At 42.0% G+C, this 23,525-nt stretch overlaps 1 protein-coding gene across 1 annotated transcript in view; it reads right to left on the bottom strand.

Moving 5' to 3' along the window:
* The window catches only part of Mast4 (microtubule associated serine/threonine kinase family member 4), a 581,729-nt gene that overhangs the window by 65,398 nt on the left and 492,806 nt on the right, over positions 1-23,525 (bottom strand). The window contains 3 exon segments of the mRNA XM_036206828.1: positions 1,598-1,627; positions 1,629-1,677; positions 8,106-8,175. Coding sequence (XP_036062721.1) covers positions 1,598-1,627; positions 1,629-1,677; positions 8,106-8,175 — 149 coding nt within the window.

Raw genomic sequence — 23,525 nt, forward strand, 5'->3', positions numbered from 1 at the left:
AAATGATATGCGATTATTAGAAAAAGAAGGTGCATCTTGTACTCTCCTGTTTTTTGTGCAGAAGAGAGATTTGTCACCTGAACTGTCATTAACACTGACTGAGGGTGATGCAAAGTGATAAGGTTGGAAATAAAGGAACCTACAGTCAAAAACCCTGACTTTTAGCTTTTATTATTAAATGATTATAATTTAATAAAAGCTAAAACTAAATGACAGTGTGAATAAGGAAGTCACAGAGCAAAGAATCAGCACTCTGTTTACTCGTGGCCTGGTTCTAATTAAAGGCACCCAAGGGTCTAGAGGGCGACAGCACTAAAATGTTTGAAATTACTCTCGTGGCGTCGGTTTTATCATGCATTTTTGCAGGATGGTCCCACATTTTCACATCTGAAATATCCAGTGATGGCCGCTGCCTTCATAGTCACGTCAAACCTCACTGGTACTTAGTAACAATTGTATCCACTGATAACACCCAGGGCTTTACTGATCTGAAGCTGGTGTGCCTCGGAACCTAGTCAGAACTGTTAGGGGTGTGCTCACAAAATGATCCAAATGGACAGGAAGCTTGCCTGGCACAACAAAGTCAGAAGACAGGCAAACAAATGACCTCTCTGCAGTGCACTACTCTAAAGAGACGGAAAGTGAGCACACCAGATGTTAACAATTTGGTTTTAGAGGTGCCTCAGAAATCCCACGCTACACTCAGGCTTCCAGAAACACAAATGGGGGGGGGGCACTCGTTAGTTCATCTAACAAGTTTTAGTTTCTTATAATTTGAGCAATAGTTAGCGGCTGCGTCCCGAGCATGATGCTGGGGGTGGGCATCCCTAAACAACAAACTGGGGATTTTGACAAAATGAGGCAGGAACTGAAGCAGAAAAGGTTCTATAGTTGCAGGTCCACAGTTTGAGCTGGTGGATACAGCGTGTTCTAAACACCTTATTAGGCATTCATTGACTTCTGTGTGACCTCCTGGGCCTTTCTAAATGACCACCTGGTTCCCAAAGCCCTGCAGTTACAGACACTCTCTTAACTCAAGCTACAAATGCTTGTATCTAATCTACAGAACAGTACCCAGTAATTGCAAGGCCTGGGTTTGAAATGTTATTGTTTCAGGAGAGTCTCCTATTTCTCTAGCCTTTTCCATGGGTTTACTCAGTTCTTTACCTGCCTTTTAAGAAGTTGTTAGGGTGCTGACAAATTGATGACTTTGTGTGGGGGAGGGGGGGAAGAGAAAACAAAGGAGGCTTCCACATGAATCACACACAAGAAGATCAAGTCCATCTAAGTTTAATGGTATCTTCAGCATGAATATAGCTGGCATGGGATGAAAGCAATAAAACCAGATTGTGTTGTTTCCCCCAAACTACAACACATGGCATTAAGATGAAGGCTCCTGCTCCCCTCCAAACTGGTCATCCTGGTCATACCCCACAGTTGGAAGCTTGTAGCAACAGTGTGCCCTGTTTACATTTGGTAGCTCATCATTTGACACATACCTTATAGAGAGAGGTAGGAATGTGAAACACTCGGAGAAAAACACAGACTGCAGATCAGTTCTGTGGTTTTGAGATGAAAAGAAAAACCAGGCACTTACAGAGACCGTGGAGCTTGGTGTATTTGTTCCCATAGCCTGAGGAGGGGAGAGAAGCCAGAGACCAGCGACGCCCATCCGTCCTGTAGGACAAAGAGAGTTCAGTGAGGCACACCATGAAGTACTGATACCAGGGAATCCCAGAGAACCCCAGGGAACTAGGGTATCTTTAATCAAACAAATGATATAAACATAGTCTATGAGGATGTGGGGGGATGCTTGGCCAGGGTTAGGGTAAACAAACATTATACAGCAGGTTGCCTTTTTATTTAAATGGAATCAATACACCCAAACAAGTAGAAAGTGAATGGGTGGATCCATAGTATTGATCTCTCACTAATACACTTTGACAAAATGAATACCATGGATAATTACAGTGGCCACACTCAGCAGATTCAATGCAATGCAAGCAGAATCGGGGGCGGGGGCATGTTCTATGAGGGAACTGACAATCTGCCAGTCTTCACAAGAGCCTGACTCCATCAGGGTGCAAGACCCTGGGGCAGGCTAGGGTCTCCAGCAGACATTTCACCTCTTATTTCTAAGGGTATAGCTTTCCTTATGGTAAACAGGACTGGAGGGAGCCCTGGTCTCCTGGTTACTTCACACTTTCAAGTGGCAAATAACTTCACAGTCAGAAAGCTTGAAGCTCAGGTTTTGGAAACTTATTGCTTTCTGACATGACCTGGCTTCATAAAGTGTTGGAGCAAAGGCCATCTGCAGAGCATCTGAGCATGTAGCAGACTCAGGCAAGTCACCTGAAAGGCTAGAGGAAAAATTCTCTACTCCTAATGGGAACTAACCCTAAGAGCAAAGTCTCCTGCTCCAGTCTCAGAGACCAAACTATCAAGCTCCTTAAAGAGAATGGCTTTCCTCCTTGAATGGTGACTAAATCGAGGCTTTTTGAGTTGGACTGTAGGTATGAGTCTGGGTCACCACAGGGGTCTAAAGTGAATTGATGTAGTAGTTATTAGTGGAAATACTGCTGGAAGGGTAAGGGGCTGCCATCGAGCAAATTTTCAGGGATTTCTGTTATTCTAGAACTTCATTCAAAATTTCAAGATCATATTGTATCATAAACTATCAGAAAAACAAATACATGCAAATTTTCCAAGGGGCAAAATAGGAAAAAAATCATTTTATTAAAAAGCAGCACTACTCTATTCTTAGATACAGGATCATATAGAGATGTTCTGTAATTCCCAATTTTGTTCATTTACCAAGCGAAAGACAACAGTAGACAAAGTCTAACATAGACACATTTACAGGAAGTTGAAGTCAGGGGATTACATAGCATCAGACTGGAGTTTGAGGAATCTTAGTTAGGTGCTGAAATGGAAAACTGCCACTGTAGCCTCATAGTCAACAGAAGGTCTTACAGGCTACCATGGATGCTACCTCCAGTAAATGCAAATGGTCCACAGAAACAAGATGGCGGTCAAGGGAACACATCACAGAGTGACTACAATACTAATATTTCAGTGTTCACCTGTCATTTCTGTGGCCATGATTGGAGTACAATTGAATCAAGTATTTAAAAAGAAGAAGAAGAAGAAGAAGAAGAAGAAGAAGAAGAAGAAGAAGAAGAAGAAGAAGAAGAAGAAGCAGCAGCAAAATGTTTATAAATAGTACAAGAGAAAAGGAATTGGGGAGATTAAAACATATTTATTTACAAATGCTTTTATACAAATGAAAATGTTGAATATTTCTGAGCAAAATAATTATAGTATGTACATAAAAGATACAACCACCAGTTAAATGGGACATAGGCAGATCTTATATTCAGCTACCTACTAAAATCTTTAAAAACCAATGCCTGGATTTTATATTTTAACCACTTTTAATTTAGAAGAGAAAAGGATATGATTTTAAAAGAATTTTTCAGTCCATTTAATAGCAATTATCAGAAACTAGTCTCTGGAAAGAATGAGGGACAAAATTCCCCCACCATGGTTTTGTTTTGTGATTCATTAATTCCCCTTTCCCTCAGGTATGCACAGACATATTTCAGATGGATGAGCAGTTCCAAGAGGAGACATGTTCTTATTAGTTCAGAAGCATAAATTACATTTGCTTAGTCCAGAAAACACACAACTAGGAAGATGTTTAAACAAGAATGTGCCCGGTTCTTGGTAGAGCCATGGACCAGAAATAATTCATGTCTCATAAAGTTCCCCCAAGTTGCCTGTGTCTGTTTACTCAAATGGAGCAAAAGGACCATTGCATTTTCATTGCCATGACAACCGCACAGCAGAAGTTACTATATATGCTCTATGCAGTACTGAGGGGAGAAAGTGCCCCCTTTCCAAGGAAGCTATCACACAGGCACAATTTAGACCTGATTAACAATGCTGTCTTTTCTGTTCAGTAGCTCCCCATAAAGCAACATCCAAAGACAACATCCTCAGCTTTCCAAATCAACAAGGCTCTTTTGAAAAGAATATTTCCTTAGTGGGTGGAAATCTCAGTGTTACATCAAGTGAAAAAAGAGAGGGAAACATTTAATGAGAACACAGGACACAAGAGACTGGTGTGTGTGTGGTGGTGAGGGGTCAACTCACAAAACTTTGGATTCAGGTAGTACACAAAAAAGAAAGAGTGGAATGTTCTGATACCAGCCTGACAATTTAACTGTGTGAAGAGGAAACATGTTAATGTTTAGTAATTATAGTCACGTTGGACAATATACTAGTCTAGATAATGTTGAGTCAAATTAAACTCTACAATCACCAACTAAAATACGCTCCAGAAAGAATTCTAAGACTAACGGGAGGTCACCCTAGTGAGTCACTGGTCTTCAAGGGTCTGAAGACCTGAAGTCAGAGGCAAACTTTTTCTAGTAATTTGCTTGTAGAATATGTTCTGAGGTTTATCCAGGTAAATAAGAACTGGGCAACTAGGAGACTATGAAGACACCTACTGAAGGGAACCACATTGCCAGTGAAAGCAAAGGCAATTTATAATGTGCCAATGCCCCAGCTTCTGGTAAATGGATGACATTATTACCTCCATCTTACATTCAACAAGAATGTTAAGCAATCCACAGCTAGACAGCCCCGAGATTCTATGGACTGAGAATCCTTCCTCCATGGTTCTTTAGGCCAGAAACATTTTAGGTTTAGAATTTTTTTTAATTTTTTTTTTCTTTTAAGATATTTCCAAATTGGGTAGACATCCTTAATCCTAAATCTGAGGCTTTCCTGAGCATCCCATTGCTACTCAGAACATTTCAATAAGTTTCTCAGTAAGTTTCAGATTCAGAGACCAATGAGATGGTTTAGTAAATAGAAGCACTTGCCATGCAAACCTGAGCACCTAAGTATGATCCCTAGAAGCCACACATGCTGTGGCACACTCATAAGTGAACACTGTATGTATACACATACACAGAGACAGAGGTAGAGATGTACAAAGAGAGAGAGAGAGACAGCCACAAAGACAGAGGCAGAGATGTACAAAGAGAGAGAGACAGACAGACACAAAGACAGAAGGAGAGATGGAGAGAGAGAGAGAGAGAGAGAGAGAGAATAAAATTAAATTTAAGGGTTTTGGATTTTGGAATATTTTGGATCTTAGATTTTCAGATTAGGTTTTATATATACTATAATTAACAGTATGAGTCAGGTGGTGGTGGTACACTCCTTCAATGTCAGCACTCGGGAAGCAGAGGCAGGTGGATCTCTGTGAGTTCGAGGCCAGCCTGGGCTACAGAGTGAGTTCCAGGGTAATCAGGGCTACACGGAGACACCCTGTCTTAAACAAAACAGATGTGTGTATGTGCGTGCATATGTGTGTGTGTGTGTGTGTGTGGTGTGTGTGTGTGTGTGTGTGTGTGTGTGTGTAATATTTCCTTTTTCCAAATAAAATGTAATATTGTGATGATTATTTTTCTCTTTAATTAAACTCAGCATGTTAAAAACTGCCTTGATAGGTTTACTCTTGGCTGTGTATTCTAAAGCAGCAGTGTGTCATCATACTTTACAGTCTGTAATTGAACTATTATGTTATTAAGGCTGTAACAGGAAGGCGGCTGACCCAGTAAGGTCAGAGAGGATTAGTAAGCCTACCGTTTGTGTCTTCACCCCAGCATGATTTCAAAGACAGGGCCACATATCCTCTATTGGGCTAAATTATAAAGCAATGAATGTGAGAATCTCAAACCAGCATTACTTCTGAAAGGTTCAGTGACACCCAGCCAGTGGGAGGCAGCAGAGACCCGAGGCAGAAGGTCAAAATCTCCTGGGTGAAAACTGTCTCTAAAAAGCAGGAGTGGGCAGACGTTGGGTGGCAAGTGCCAGTCTGAATTCTCATGATGAACACAGGCTCTGTTTACTTTTATTCATAAACGTGTAAGACAATGATCACTCATATCCTAATCGAAATTAATACTTTCTGAAGAGTGTGGAAGGAGTCCCAGCTGGTAGATCATGCGACACGAACTGGAGGTCTCCAGTGGTAATCTCCTGTCACGGTTTATGGTGCATTTGTCAAAAATTAACATGCTTGGGGGGGGGTGTGTGTGCATTTTTTTTTTTATAGCACAGAAGCCAGATTCATCTGTCCTTCAGTCTCCCACTTAATTATTAGATGCTCTTCATTTTATAAATCTGGCAGGATTAAGAGACTGTGGCTTCTGTCATGTTTTAATACACACTGCAATGAGATTTGCATTTACTTATTACTCAGGGTAATTAAATGCACCCACCCTCCATTTTACAGTACAGAGGGTGCTTGTTTATTGACTTCATAGCGTTTTTTCCCCCACTTGGAATAGTGAACCATCATGAATTAATAGTCACTGGGCAGACAGACTTTTGAGGGTCAGTTAGCTTTTGCATTTCTCTTATAGTATAATAGTTAAAATAAAATCTTAATTAAAAACAAAAAAAGCTGGATCCTAAAGAAGATCCAGGTGTGGGTCCCAGCAACCTCCTTGAGATGGTGTCTTTTTTTTTTATTATATACACAGTGTTCTGCCTGCATGTGTCTTTGCAGGCCAGAAGAGGGCGCCAGGTCTCATTTATAGATGGTTGTGAGCCACCATGTGGTTGCTGGCAATTGAACTCAGGACCTCTGGAAGAGCAGTCACTGCTCTTAACCACTGAGCCATCTCTCCAGCCCTGAGATGGTATCTTAATCATTCTTGAACCTTCCCCACAGTGGGATTCACAGAGGCCTGGAACATACAATGGAAAATGACTATGGTAATGGAAAGAACAATGGGTTGGGACCTAGAGTAGAATCTTAATCATAGAGAATTCTGAAAACATTGCTGGAATCTTAATTATAATAGAGAGTTTGGAAAAATCTTTTTCTTAGGATTTCAGAACATAAAATGTATCACATGCTGACAAGTGTGCACACTGCTCATTAGTAATGTGTGGAAGAACAAATGCATTTTAAAAGATATACCTATATGATTTGTAATAATGTAAATACTGTTTGAAATTCACTTTAGGGTATAATTAAGTCTCTGAGACATTTGTCCAAATAGATGGGACATCCAGATCATAAACTAAATTTATTCTGAATACTTGGAGACTTGAAGGTGCATTTTGCATTCTCTTTCCTGGGTGGAGGAGGCAAGACACACACGTGAGGGGGTGAAGGAGAAGTGAAGACAGGATGTCTGAGAAAAACACTGCTTCAGAATCCAGAAGAGATGCCTGAGGCCACAGCAGGGGGACCAATCTCGAAAGCTTGTTTTTTAGATACTTCTAAGTAAGAACACTTCCTCTTGACTCAGTTTCCCAAGAGCAGAGGCATAGCTCTTGAACATCTGTTGCTTAATTCTAAATACAATATTAATAGAAAAAGAGTGCTGGGCATGGTGGTGCACACCTTTAATCCCAGCATTTGGGAAGCAGAAGCAAATGGATCTCTGAGTTTAAGGCCAGGCTGGTCTACAGAGCAAGTTCCAGGATAGCCAGGGCTACACAGAGAAACCCTGTCTTAACTGCGCCCTCTCCCCCAAAAAGAAAAGAACACAAAACCTCTTAATGATCCAAGCACTGCTTTATCTAAGATCTGTCACTTAATTTAATTGCTGGTTAACGCTCCCAAATTCATACCTTGTAATCAGCATCTCATTTTTACAAAATGTACAACGTAGGATAACAACAAAAGCTTGTACCAGGACATAGATCAATAGAGCCTGTACAGCAACACCTCAAGAATTTCAGTAAAAATCTGTTAAGGCTGAATCTGCACAAGGCATGCTCTCCAGATGGAAGACAACACAGAGAAGCATCTCCACATCTTCACTGGGGCTCACAGTTAGCAAAGGAACCAAGAGGGACCCTCCAACTGTAACACAAGGCCGAAGTCTTCAAGATGACTGTTCAAGCAGGTATGTTCTATCTAGCAAGGTCCTTTGTTTGGAGAAGTGAGATTGAAAAGGATCCCCCAAGACAGAACCCTGCAAGAGTCGTGGGGAGGAGCGTTGTGGGGAGAGGGTAGAAACAGGTTCCCTGGGAATCACTGCATTGCCCCACTCATGTGCAGGCCTTACCTCCGTGCAAACGAGAAATGGGCTGAGGCACTGGGGGAGAAATTCCTTGGACTATCTTGAGGGCTATTTCCTGTGGAGAGAAAAGGAGAAATGAACAACCTCATTTTGTTTTTGTGCCATTATCCACATCCAGAATCTTCTTAGTAATCAGCTTCTTTACAGTTCTACAAAAATGTCATTTCCTCTAATAATGTTTTAGCTTTGCCTCCAGCAGGGATCTGGGAAGCAGGAGAGGTGGGGTGGGGTGGGGTGGGGGTAGGAATGGGGGTTGGCGTGGGGTGGGGGTGGGGGTGGGACGGCACTGAGTGCCAGTACAGCTTTCCAAGTGGGCAAGACATACGAATACATCCATTCAGCACTATCCCCAACCCCCAGCCCTCTGAATCTTTAATAACCTACGCATTTCAGTCTGTAGAATAATGAGTACATATATGTTTTGTATTGTGCCTTCAGATGCTAACACTTGGGTGTTGAGCTCATGCTTTTATTAGAGGTGCTTTTTATTTGGGGGAGGTAGCCTCAGTATGGAAAAAAAAAGTCTTGAAAATAAAGGGCTTGGATTCCAAAGTATACATTTAAATGATAGATGTGTCAAATCTAGTCATAAAATAGAAGGGAGAATCCAGCCATCTGGACCTCTGTCTAAAATGTCCCAGGCTCTATCTTAGCATTGCTAGATGAACCTGGCAGGATTACTCCTTGTCAATATTTTCTTCAGCAATCTCTGAGTCTCTAAGCAGCTGGAATGTGACTGGCCAGGCGGACAGTAAAAGCCCTGGCCACAAGGAGATGGTAGCACTGTCTCTCAAGTCCTCCACTGGCTGAGAAGAGCACTGATTGCTCACGGAAGGAGGGCAGAACCCCTGGGGCTTGTTACTTTCTCCATTAGCCGGCTCAACCTGCTGCTGATCATTGACAAAGCTTGGCAGGCAGCTGGCGGGGGCAAGTTCAGGACACTCCAGACCATGCTGCTTCCCCCTGCATGTTTAATTAGATGCCCAGCACTGTCTGAGGACCACTTGGGAATGGAGCTGGTTTCTGTAAGGAGGTGAGAAAAGCCTGCAAAGTAGCTCTATGGTTTCCTGAAAAGTGGAAAAATAGATCAGGGAGAGACGCTCTTCATCCCCCAACAAGCAAAGCCACGGCCACATCACTGGGTCCTCAGTGATGAGTGACCACTGTAGCCAGCTGTAAGGAATACCGACTTCCACCCTCAAGTCATGCCCAGCGGGAAAGGTAAACAATTTGTTATTAGTGTGTTAACGAACAACAGAACACCTCAAGGAGACAGGTTTAGTGTTACCTTGAGGACTTCTTTGACTGGCTACATCTCCACTGAAATTTTTCAATTAACTTAAGGTTGCAAATTTTATAGTGTTGTCTTCAACAGATGCTATTAACTTTATGACAACACAATCAGAGCCATTCAACAGGGAAGCGCCGAGAAGCCGTTTCTTTATAAAAGAGAGCCAAGCAAGGAGCGGTTCCCGTGCCACGGGGACATTTATCATGTCTTTGCATCTGCTGTTCCGGGAGGCCCCTGGAGGAATGGATTTTGCTTATGCTGTCCAGTAATCCAGGATTCATTTTGTCTGTTTATCTATGCAGCAAATGGACTTATTTTGACCTTCTCTCAACAGCATTGTTCCCGCTCCTAATTTAGCTAGTGTATCACTCTCCGCATTCTGTAAAAGCGCTCAATAACTTCAAGATGGCTAAAAGCCCTTGCTTCCTAAGGGGGATAATCTAATGCTTGGAATCATTGTATAGGGGTTATTTTTCTCTGCTTTTTTTTTTTTTTTTTTAAGTTTGGGGACTATATTCATGTTGCTTGTACACCATGGAGAACAAACTACCAGTAAATTATTAGTTGTAACAAAAACAATTGCTTACTTGAAGCCAAGACATTCTGACAACAATTCTCTCTGACTCATTCACAAGAATAAAATAAGACCAAGGGAATCTGGCCCGATCCCCAGCCTGTCTTCTCTGTGCAGAAAACACTAAAGCTGGGGGTTCAGATGTGGTGAGCGAAAACAAAGAACCCATTTTTACAAAACGGGGGAGGGGGAAGATCTGAGGATGAACTTAAAACGACTGACCCCTAGGAAGCCAGGTACCATTTTATAAAACATTTTATAGCACAAGGTGATCTTCCAGCGTGAGGACAAACAGACAGACAGACAGACACAGAAGGCTGAGGAAACCTGCCCTTCAAAGAAATCAAAGCTGCCAGTACCAAAGCTTCCACTCACCAGCCCTAGACTTGGCCTGACATCCTAGGCTGCCTTGCCAGGTATGACTGAAACTCCATTTCTTTCTCACCTTTCACTGCCATAAACCCAAAGCCTGGGTTCCTTTTATCTTCAACCTCAAGAACCATCTGTATATCTTTATAATTCGGCAGATCTATTTTCTTAATGTGGGCTGAACTAAAATGTATATAGCATTCACAAAAGTCATGGGGTCACTAAGAACTAGACTGTTCGGAGTGGAGCTGTCAGGCATTTTTGTCAATGTGTGAACATCACAGAGTGAAACTTCAACAAACTAAGGTGACAGGAACATCAGTAAATGGTGTAATGTTTTACCTCAGCTGTACACAGAATCCATCCACATCTGACAATACTGACAAGGTTTGCTGGGGGGTGGGGTGGGGATGGGGGCTGTGTAGAAAGAATTGGGATGCTGCTGCAACTGTACTATCACTAAAGTACATAAAGTGCCATAAGATATCACAGAAGGGCAGGGCAGTTCAGCAAGCTTCAGGGAAGATGGGGACTTCAGAGAACCAGAAACAACTCCATCAGAAATACTGTACACACTAAAACATTCCCAGAGACAAGCCCTCGAGGTGAATAAAATACAGAGAGGTACAGCCAATGCCCTTTGAACTATATTTATTGGTATTAGGTAGTGGGAGCATTAGAGATGCTTGGATGGACCAAAGGAGACAGAGCTGGACCAGCACATACAAGGTCACGAGAAAGAATTTCTGTGGGCAAATTAAGAGCGATTGGTGATGTGTTCGAAACAAGCCAGAAAAAAGAGAGAATACAGAGAGTGACTGATGTCGCCACTGTGGATAGATCAGTGGGATGACATGGCAGAATAACCCACTAATAGAGAATCTTGAGAGGCAGGTGCAGTTCTGGCACTAACATAGGAAAAAGTAAATAAGCACTATATAGACGTATATGTCCTGCACTGAACAAAATTTCAATTTCCCTTGGGGAGAAATGATAAGATTAGCATATTAGAGTTCTAGAAGTCAGTTGTGAAAGGTTTTATTTTTATTTGAAATAAAAACGGACTTCTTTTTTGGTCTCCCAAGATTTAGCAATACTATTTTGTTAGACAGTGCCCACGATGCTGCAGATTTGGGGTAGGTGGGTTAGAATTCACGCCACCTATGCTCTAGGAAGTCCTCTCCGCTGAACACATGAATGGCACTTGCTGTGAAGAGAGAGCAGGATGGATTGAAACTGGAGTCCTACACATGACCTTCAACTGCTCACAGCACTGCTCTCCCAATTCATCCACCCATCTGCAAAGCAATACCTGAGAGACTCTCGAACAGACACTGGTGCCAGCTAATTCTCTGCCCATATGTGCAGCCTTCGCTTGTAACTCTCATCCTGCTGCTCCGGGGATTTGCTGGCTCTTGGATGTTTGAGTGCTCGGCCACTTTATGGACTGCCACTATCCCCGCTGACGCTCTGACCTGATAAAGTAAGCCTTCGCAGTGGTCAGGCATTGGGTAGGTAATTAACACCAAGATCCCCAAAAGGCAGAGAGGCACAGCTAAGATGCAAGCAGTGTGTCGGAGCCAGGCTTTTACCTAACGGCACTACACAGGGTGCCTCATTTTAGAGGCAGTTATTGTGAAGAAAGCGATTTCCAGATTAATTAAATTGTTTGATTGCTTTGTAATTAGGCTGGAGAAGTCCTGTGTCTTCGCCACAAAGAAGCAAGCTGCAAATCTTTTTAAAAGGCATATGCTTTACCCACTATAGATTATTAATGTGCTTTTAATAGCTATCCGTTCACAAAATGACAGTTTCTGATGCCTCAATTTTCTATATGAACAGAGGGAATCCAAGAATTAATGACCACTGCCATTTGAAACTCCTGGGGGATCAAAGAGTAAGCCCCCCATTTGAATCCTCATTCTCATTACTTGACGATCCCCTTAAATGAGCTGTGATGTTTCGAGCCATAACAATCAGTGTGGTGTTTTCCAAAGGCTTCAGGGGCCCTCTGCAACACATGGCCACTACTTCACAATCTTAAGGACAGATTGCACAGAACCAAATCTAGGACCTCCTTGCAAGATGAATGCCAGCAGAGTGGGCACTGGTAAGATTTATACGGGAACCTCCAACAGAACAAGGCATGTGAAATCACAGTTCAAGTTGCCAGCAAACTTTGAGTGGATCCCACTGGACTGTAACAGGTGACGTGTGAAGGAAAGTCCGAGATCTTCCTGTCACTTAGACACCTGTCTCTGAAATTGGCTCTGCTCCAGATATAATTGTGGAATATTAATTAAACCTGGGCAGCTGTTTAGGTCCTAAATAACCAAGGACTATCTTTGATTAGCTGGCAGTGGTGGTGTCTCTGGCAGAACTGTACGGTGCTCACTGCAGGCCAGTGAATAAAGGACACCAACATACTTGGGTGTTCAACTCAAGAGCAGATTACTCACAATGCATTGTTTTCTTATACTGTGGGCTTTCTCTGCCTAAGCCCAACATAGTCAGAACCTCTGCCCACTGCTTGACTAAGTCAGGCAAGAAACATTTATCCATCTTCTACTTCACAGAAGGGGAGGATATGATAAAGATGTTTCTAGCCGTTCTGTGGCCAATGGGCTGCAAGCTGGCTGGGGCGAGAGCGGGAGATCTGTCCGGAAGCTGATAGGAGAGACACACGGGAAAGACAATAGTTTGGATGAGGACTGCAGATCTTGGGGAGGTACTGGCAAGAAAACCAATGTGGCTTGTTGGAAAGTGGGATTCAATGAGCTGGGAAGAGAGCAATCAAAAATGGCTTGTTTCACATCTGACCGCGGATCAGCGCCTCAGTCATCATCAGAAGCTGCTTCTTGCTCAAGATGGGAACTAACGCGAGACCTACAATTAGACAATGTGCAGAGACTGAGAGACTTTGGAGCGCTCCTTCCTCAATGGGATGACTCCATCAGATCCCTCCCCTCAAGGGCTCAGGGATCTAGGTGGGAAAGAAAGGGGTGAGATTTTAAAAGCCAGAGGCAATGGGTAGCTCTAAGCAAACAGTGTCTTCCAGACATAACTGATGCACATGCAAACTCAAAAAGATCGTGGCAGTGTGCACAAGGATTGTACTGGTGCAAGCCAGACAAGGTCCCAGCACTGAGGGGGGGAGGGGACATGAGCTCCCGCCACTCATCAAGAAGCACCTGCAATCAATACTTGCTGGCAAAAACCAAAAAAACAAAACAAAACAAAAACAAAAAACAAAAAACACTTCTTGCTGGGCGGCGGTGGAACACGCCTTTAATCCCAGCACTTGGGAGGCAGAGGCAGGCGGATCTCTGTGAGTTCGAGGCCAGCCTGAACTACCAAGTGAGTTCCAGGAAAGGCACAAAGCTACACAGAGAAACCCTGTCTCGAAAAACCAAAAAAAAAAAAAAAAAACCAAAACAAAAAACCAAAAACAACAACAACAAAAAAAAAAAAAAAAACAAAAAACAAAAACAAAAACAAAAACCACTTCTCTCCAGTGGAGTCTCAGTGGGTCTACTAACCACAGGGCAGGCCCATGCCTGGGAGTAGTTGACCAACACAAAATGAACTCGATAATATTTTTGTAGACTTTTTTGTTTGGTATGGTCAACTTCTGTCTCATTGACTGACTTACAGAGGCAAGACTTCAGATAACTGGAAATTCATTTAAACGAGCTCCTAGTCATATGCATGCAACTATAGACAACAGTTCTCAACGGTAGCATTGCTCTCAAAGGTAACGATAGCATTAGTGTCGCCCAAATGTTTAATAACTATGTTAGAGTTTTCTTATTGCACCCGAGATCCAATAACTTTTCTCCACTTCGGGTTACTTAATGCCTACTGACTTAATGTCTCTGATTTGTTTTCAGACACTCAAACCAGTTGACAGAAAAGATATCTAGAGAAGAGAAACTTCATAGGGTAAACTATTACCTATTCGGGCAATAGCTGTAGTCGTGTCTACTGAAGGGAGCACAATGATTTGCACATTCTACTCCACCTCTGTCTTCTTCTCACATTCTCGAAGTCCTAAAGGCTGATGATAAGGTCTGGATAAGTACACAGATGCTTTGAATTCTCGGTGCCTAACACAGTGAACTTGAAACACATTGCTTTCATGGTCAAATTTGATTAGTTTCAAGTTCTTATTGTGCACAGTGCACTGAGCTCCCTGAGAGACCAGACAACAGGTGAACAAGACACGGTAGCCAACAGGCTACCGACAGAAGCATTGAGCGCATACTACCCATCCTAGCTCATCTTGCAAAACCCGTTCTGGAGCTGTACTTATTTAAAGAAGACATATACCTAAACCACAGCCTTTAAATGCATCAAAATTACTTCTTTAAAAAAAAAAATCTCTCCGTGACGGTAAATTACAGTAAACATGCTGTTTCACAACACTCACGATACTCAGATATGGAGTGTTTTCTAAGGAGTGAGTGATGAGGTTACAGGGTGGAAGACATGTAGGGAATAGAAGAGCGACCCAGTAAGAGGTCAACTCCTGTGTCGTGAGACTCACAGATGTCTATTGTCTCTGTTCCATGAAGCCATCTCCCTGGAATGTGTGTCCTGTATTTGAAATTCGGTCGCACTGGCACGCATCCCTTGGAGATGTGCGGTAATGGGTTCTTGAGAATGTTTTAGCTTTTCATTGACCCTTCCTTCTTACTCCGAATTGATGTCACATCTCAAGGTGATCCCAAGTAAAGACCGGTGAACAGCAAGAGCGATGAAGGAAGTTGATTGGGGGATGCATGTTTTCCCTCCCCTCGAGAGCAATTTGTTTTCTCAGTTCAGGCAGAGAGATGGCTTTCACCCCCTGTTAAAGTTCCTGAGTTGTGTTTGTAAGGTCAAGGAAGGCGAGGCCGGAACACAGCCACTGTAACAGATATCCCTAACTTCCACGCAATTACATGGAACTTGATTAGTGCTATTAATCTTAGATAACTAATTAGTCCCTGAATCTGGGTAAAACTGAGTTAAAGAATACAGCAGTGTGTGCATGTTATTATTTTTCCTATCTGACAGGAAGGATTTCAATTCCTTAACATAATTAGATACAAAGAACTTCCCTTTTATCCTAGAAGAGGGGGGATGTTATCAGGAAATTGGTTCTTAGGCTGTTTGCTTCTACTGCTAAGTCATTTCTAGTCACAACAGAGGCATTTTAATGAAAGGCTGTACATCCATATGACTTCCTAAATGTACTGTAAAGGTGATTCTTATTATAAACCCTTTCCTTTTAGCTCCTTTTAGTTAAAGAATGAATACTAAAGCAAAGCTGGTCCTGTTTAACAAATTCTAAATGTTCCTGTGGAATCCAGTGGGTAGGAATGTTATCTGACACAGCAAGATATACGCAATGGTTGTTCTTTGAAATAATTATTGTTGGGGCTGAAAATTTTCACTAACCTATTCCTTCATAATAAAAAATACGGAATGAGGTGGGATCCCAATAAGTCAGAATTCTTAGTGTCAGTTCTTAGAAATCACAGGGATCCTGGAAATCCCCAGGCCCTGCGCCTCTTCCTCCTTCCACATGTTTCTCACACATCTCCTTTGTGTTCCCTTAGATCAATGAAGGAAGGGTTCTCAATGCAGGCTGCATACTAAAACCAACAGAGAAGCCTTAAAACGGCTATGTCCAGACCTTGCTGCACTCCCTTTGAACAAGAAGACTGTAGTAGATAGCTGGGCTTGAGAAGCATACCTTAGGCTCTGTTCATGTCCTGCAGGTCACTTTAGAGCTCTTAACAAGGACGCACTTAGATTTCTGTTCCTTTGCACACTTCCCTCTGAAACTCACTTTCCCACTCCTGGGTATATTAACTCAATGTTCCTTTTACATATTGGGCTCCCTCTGACCTCTAAGTATTCTCAAAAGGGCCGTTTGACCTGAAATACCTTCCCTATCAATGCAAACAAACTCTATCTCACCATGTCAGCACTTCAATCCCACTTGCCCACATGGGGCTCTCTTGGGTTAATAACATAGGGCAGTGTTCCTATATAACAAAGGATCCCAAGTTCCCAATGAGTTCCAGAAACCACAAATAGAACCAATACTATATATGCTATGTTTTGTTTTTGTTTTGTTTTTTACTATTCATACATTTGTTATGTTAGAGTTTAAAATGTTAGGTACCAGAAGAGATTACCAATGTTATGGTTGACATATGAAGTATCCCTGAAAAAGATTCATGTGTTTAAAGGCTTAGTTCCAAACTGGTGGCACTCCTGAGAAATGACTGGACCATAGAGGCTTGGATCTAATCAGTAGATTCATTCATTGATGAGTTTATAGCTTAGTTGGCTATTCAGAGTTAGTGCCTATTACGAACAGTAGGTCATTTGAGGTGTGACTTTGAGTGTATGTTGTTGCTGGCCCCTTCTCTCATTCATATTCTCCCTCTCTCCCTCCCTCTCTATCTCCCCCTTCCTCTATTCTTCCTCTCTTTCATCATTTCACCATGAATTGAGCAGCTTTCCTCTGCCATATACTTCTGCCATGATTCTGCCAAGATGCTGCCCTTGGTGATGAGGTCCAGTGACCACGGTCTGGCATCTCTGTAATGTTGAGACCAGACAAAGCATCCCTCTTTTACAGTGATCTTCTCAGGCATTTTGCCAGAAAGATAACTAGCAGAAAAAGATGACTAACATAAACACAATCACATCTATTGTAGTGTAGGGCTTTTCTGCTGCTGTTTCCTTACTAACCAGAAAACTTCTCACTTAGGGACAACCCTTTTCAGCTTTTCTTTGGCTTATCTAGACTGGGGCCTTGATTTGGGAAAAGAAAGGATACTTAACATATTCCCTGAGATGCTTCAGACATCTGCCAAGGGACATGACTAGTAAGACTGGTGGACAGGAGGTACATATTGATGTCTTGGGAAGGATATGGCCGAACAGCAGTGGTTTCATCACACCCCTCCAAGGGCCATGAAGAAGTTATAGACAGTTTACCTCTGAGATTTCCATTTAATATTTCATACTTAAAGCTTATATTTCAACTGAATGTTTATAGTTCACCATGGATAACTGAAGCCACTGAAAGCAAAGCCTGAGGAAGGGGATCTATCTCCACATATATGCAATTGCAGTTCTCTACTACATATGCCCACACATATCTATAATTTCTTCCCTTTTCTAAAACAGCGGCTCCCAACCTATGGGCCACGACCTGTTGGGGGTTAGAATGACCCTTTCACAGTGGTCACATATCAGCTATCCTGCATACCAGATGTTTACATTATGTTTCATTACAGTTATGAAGTAGCAACAAAATAATTTTATGCTGGGGGTCATGAAGAACTGTTTCAGAGGGTCACAGCCTTAGGAAAGTTGAGAACCACCGCTCTAAAACAAGATCATTTACCCTACATGAGTGAATTAACTCATTTAAACTGTGTGTAATTCATATGATCCTGGGTTAAGACCCTAAAATATTTTAAAAAGCAAAACATAGGGAGAAAAAAAATGCTCACTAACCATGTTGTTTGTACTTTTACTATTGACCTTAATCATTTTAATCCAACCATTTTTCATTATAACAGTGCCTAACAATTCATGAGCAACATCTGACTTCAAATGTGTGCAGTTTGTGTTTCTCATCTTCCATGGTCTATTACTTTAGCCATTTGATATTAAAAATTATACTTATTAAGACAGCTAAAACCATCTATTCAGCTTGGTTTCAGCAAGCGACTATTAGAAGCCAAACTAAGGTCACTTAATCTAATAATCAAATTATTTCTTGTAGAAAATACGCCCCATAGGAATATGCCCACTTAGCTCCACAATCTGTTATGTTCCATACATTACTATTTGCCCATGATGGTTTCAATAAAGAACTTTAAAATAATTGATGAGTGTGGTAAGGGAGCTTGGTTTCAAAACACACACAACTGTGAGGCTCTGTATGCACAAATACAAATCTGAGAGTACTAGCTTACAAATTCTCGGATAATAATTCCACCCTGAGCCTTTCGGGTATTCTTCCATGTAACAAGCCAGGGAAGAAGTTGTGACTACCAATAATCATGACTCCACTAGCATCGAGTAGTTAGCTCAATATGCAGTACCAGGTACCATTTCCCTTTTGTGGAGCAGATCTTACGTACAATTAGAGAGCTGTTGGTTACCACCAACCTGTGCATGCCACTACTTCATCCTTACAGCTCTCCTGCTATGCTGGTCTTTGATGTGGTTCACAGACAGCAGGGCTGGGCAAGACTCTGGTTGCCTCCCTCTGCCTTCTGGTACCATGAAAGCTAGTCAGGGAGCACTGCAGAAGAGGAGACTGACTTCAAGGACCAGAGAAGAGAGTTTGCTGTATTTCCTAGTAGTGTCAGAAGCTACGCCCATGAATTCTCACCAATGTGGCTGCTCAAACATGAACTGGACAAGGACAACACCCAATGGGCATGCCAAAGTGGGTGGCGTAAAGTCCACAAGGTCTCAACCCTACATAAGGAACTATAGGCAACTGAGAAGCTAGGAGTGAATAGAGGTGACCTTCCTCCAGGGAAGAGCAGACCAGCTGGTTGTCCAATGCGAAATGGCAAGTCCTGAAAACATACATACAAGTTACATTATAGGAACTGAGCAGGTTACAGTTGGGAATGTATATACGCAATCACAATTAGTGGGGTGGGGGTGGGGGTGAATTTGAAGGCCATGAAGGAGAATGGGGAGGGAGGAAAGGGGGGAAATGTTGTAATTATAATCTCAAAATAAAAATAAAAGGCACACTAGAATCCTGAAAACCTTTGAATGAAAAGAACACACAAGGTGCATATTTTGGCATCTAAATGAGCTGACAGCTTTTATCAGGAGTCAATCTAATCTGGACACTGCTAAATTCAGAGAGCCAAAGACCAATGGTTCCCACCGCTCCCTTGAAGTGATACTGGCAGAGACAGTGGGCAAATGGAATGCTAACAACTCTGGAGACAAGGTTGAAGCCAGAGCTTTGTATTCTGAAAACAATGAAGAGACCAAAAATGGCCCATGTTCGGATCAATAAAACATATGAACAAGTGTTCAATATCCTTAGCTATCATGGAAATGCAAATTGAAAGTACACCATAATTCTATCTCGCTCAGTCATACTGGGTGTCATTAAGAAAATAAACAGCAAATGTTGGCAAGGATGAGGCCAGGAGGAGCAATGATTGACTACTGGTGTGAATGTAAATTAGTCTATCCACTATGAAAATCAGTATGGAGGTTCCTCGTAAAACTAAAGTAGAACTACATATGGCCTGGCTCTACTCCACCTGGAATATACTCACAGGAGTCTAAGTCGGTACACAATGGAGAAACCTGCATACCCACTTACCATCACAATAGTTACAGTAGCCATGATATGGAATCAGCCTTTGTGTTCACTGATGAGTGGATGAAGAAAATATGGTAGGGGGTGGAAAAATGGCTCAGTGGTTAGGAGCACTTACTGCTCTTGTAGAGGACCCGGGTTCAGTCCCCAGCATCCATATCACATGGCTCAGAACTGCCTCTAACTCCAGTCCCAGGGGGTGCAAAGACCCCTGTACTCTATGAACACTTGCACACATGTGATGCACACATACACACACACAAAAAAAAAATAATAAAATAAAATAAAAAATAAAAATATGGTTATACATACAGTAGAGTTCTATTCAGTCATAAAGAGGAAAAATTATATGATTTGACAGAAAATGGAGAAAAATAGAGATTATTCTGTTCAGCAAAATATGTAAGACTCAAAAAAATAATACTGCATGTTTTATGTTGTATGTAGGACATATATTACATATGTGAAGAGACATGAAGGTGGGAGCAGACAATTTGGAAAAGGGAAGGGGCCTGGCATGGGGATGAGAGGACTATGGAGAGTCAGTGAGGTCACAATACATGATATAACTGAGTGAAGATGTCATTATAAAACTTACCATATGAACAATGAATGTTAATAAAATGATTTTGAAATTAAAAAGAAGTGACCAATATCTATGGCTGTAGGAGAAGCCAATGGAAATACTACTACATTTTCATCTTTGGGGCTGTAATGTGACAAACACTGACCCCAGGACTACCCCACACTGGCCAGGAAAGACAACCCAAGAGAACATGATAGACTGACTGTTCATGGCAAGAAGTGCAAGGCCCTGAATTCTAAAAGGAGGCTCTTGGGTCACCTCGCAAGTGTGGCCTTCCATCTGGGCCCTGAAGGAGAGTGGTAATGAAGGAAATTGGAAGGTAAGGGCCATGGAGGCAAAGGAGGCTGAGCAAGCAAAAGATAGTCACAGAAGTAACAGCACGTTTTTCTAGGGCTGAATGAAAGAATTTGAAAGTAACTGCATGCACACAACAAAGAAAATGCAAATAATTCAAGAGGTTAGACAAAAAGATTGCTTTTTATAAAATGTCTCACAACCTCTGACTCTTATTCTTTGATTCACTCAAATAACTTTTTTTAAAAAAAATTATGGTTCTAAGAATGGAAACCAGAATCCCCTACACCAGTCTCCCAGCCCAGCCTCTCAGTCAGACATCTCAGGCTCTTTTTGAGGCTTTGTGCCTAGCCATTCCACTATTATTCAGATATAGCCTCTTTCCAGAGAATATGCACTGACCAGAAATACATATGTATGTGCTATCATGAAATATAGCCCCATGAAAAAAGAGTGGAGTGTCATATATAATGCTTTATGTGTTTATAACTTTTGAAGGTTCTATACTAATGGCTGATTTCAGTAACCTAGCAATAGTTTTTTGTGTTAACACTTCTAAATCTTTAGCCTATCATTTTTTAGAAGCAAAGAAAATAATAATAGACACATACCACAGTCTATTAGTGGATATCTGCATTGATTTTGATGTTTTGATGAGTGAGTATCTGCTGAATGTTTATGTGACTATATCCCAGGGCTAAGTTCTTAGAAACAAAAAAACTGGGTCACTGGTAGGTGTGCCGTCCACTTTGGTCTCTATAGCCCTGTTCTTCTTCAAGAACACCATACTGATTTGCAGTCTTACTTGACACAAGTCTTCCCCTGAGCTAGTCAATTACAGCATTTTCAGATTTTGTCAGACAATAGATGGGAACCATACTACTTGACAAGCATCTCTTTATATTTTTTTCAGATTTGCTGAGATATAGTAATAAAATTATATTTATGGTATATATGTTTTGCTGTGCAAATATAGCATGTGACTGCCACCATTAAAGTTACAAACATAAGCATCATATGTTTAGCATTGTTTAAGTGATTCTGAGTGAGGTTAATCACCTTTTAATATGCTGGCCTTTTCTATTTCTTTTTATTATTTTACTTTACTTGTATGAATATTGTGCACTACTCGCATGCCTCATGTCTACAAAGGTTAGAAGAGGGTATCAGAGGCTCTGGAACTGTAGTCACAGATGGTGGTAAACTGCAGATGGGTGCTGGGGATTGGACCCGGGTCCTTGGGAAGAGCAGCCAGTGCTCTTAACTGCTGAGCCATCTCTCCAGCCCCCTTCTGTGTTGTTTTTTTTTTTTCTTTTTTCTTTTTTCTTGTAGTATATAGTACCTGGTCCATTCATTATTCTGCTGGAGTTCTTACTTCTTCTCATGGTTTCCCACATTGAAGCAATTCTGTCGAACACTGAAGCTGTATTTCTCATTTCTCTTGTCCTTTCGTGTGTTCATGATAACTTCCCTGGAGAAAACCTTTCCAAGCTTATGCATTTTTTCCTTTATGACTATTAGGTATAGAACATCACTTAGAAAGACTTTCCTTATTTGAAAATTACTTCCTAAATGCATCCATACTGTCTCCTTATGTTTTTATGGTTCCTTTAAAAACACATTAAAAAGAAAAAAAAAAAAAAAGCCAGGCATGGTGGCACATGCTGTTATTCCCAGCACCTGGGAGACAGGCAGCTGGAAGCCTGGTCTACATAGTGAGTTCCAGGCTGGCCAGGGCTACATAGTAAGACCCTGTCACAAGCACTCAAGAAAACCACTTAAAAATCTATATGAAGGTTACCTGGTATAAGGACTAGGGTAGTAACCCAAGTTACTTCTTCCCAAATGGTTAATGAATGGACATAGCGACTGTGGAATCTCCAGCTTTCCCACAGATTCCAGCAGGATGAACTGGGGAATGTGAGGAGGTTGGATGTCACAGTTATAGAAACATTAAGGCAAGGGAGGGTGAGGAGGAGATGATGGATGAAGACTGGGGCCAGCTGGATAGGTCCTCGGGGCCAAATTCCAGGTGATTCCTCACCTGGCTGAAGCTATTTCATCAAGTACTCCAGGTGGTTCTTAGGTACCCTAGACCTCCAGAATCTTAGCCTTTGAACAGTGATCTTAACCTTGGCTTCGCATTAAAATAGCCTGGGGAAATGGGGATACCCCAAAGCCCAAGCCATACTGCAAACCAATTAAGGGAGAATGGGGAGGAGGTGAGTGCAGCCATCAGTCATTTTTTTAAGGCTTCCCAGGTGACTTCGGTGTGCATTCAAGTTTCAGATAGCTGCTTCAGATTCTGCTTTCAGAAAAAGGTAAATTTTACAGCTTAAGTTGTCCTCCAGCCTTACAATAAATCTCTAGAGAGCTTTTTAAAAGATACACACCGATGCCAGGTCAGACACCTGAAGTTTCTCATTTAATTGGTCTGGGGCTTGGGTCTTTAAGCTCCACTGCCGATTCTGATGTATGCCAGGTTTTAGGCCCCACCATGCAGGAATTCTCTCACTGCCAATGCAGCACAGCCACCCAGATAGAGAGGCACCCTCGGACCCCCGTCCTAGCTTCTGGGGTGGAACTTAGGCAATCTAGACTTCTAAGAAGCTGGCCCCTACTGCAGCCGCTGTCTTGAGGACCCCTACGGGAACCACTCTGCTTTGCTTTAGTTCAGATGTAATAAAGTTCCTGGTTAGGTTTGCTTTGGTCCCTAAAGTGACTTCCGTGTAGGAGAGAGGGTCGATGTGGGTGAAGCATAGGAAATGAGAACACACAGAAGAGGATTCCCAGTTTTTATTTCTTCCAGACGTCCTGCAACCGTGGCTTTGGCTCAGGACAGGAGTCTGGGTCTAAAACACACTTTAGAGGTAGGAAGGATGTAGTAAGAGGTAGTAATCCCAGCACTTGGTAGACAGAGG

The sequence above is a fragment of the Onychomys torridus genome, chromosome 15, assembly GCF_903995425.1.
Source record: "Onychomys torridus chromosome 15, mOncTor1.1, whole genome shotgun sequence".
In the NCBI taxonomy this organism is placed as follows: Eukaryota; Metazoa; Chordata; class Mammalia; order Rodentia; family Cricetidae; genus Onychomys; species Onychomys torridus.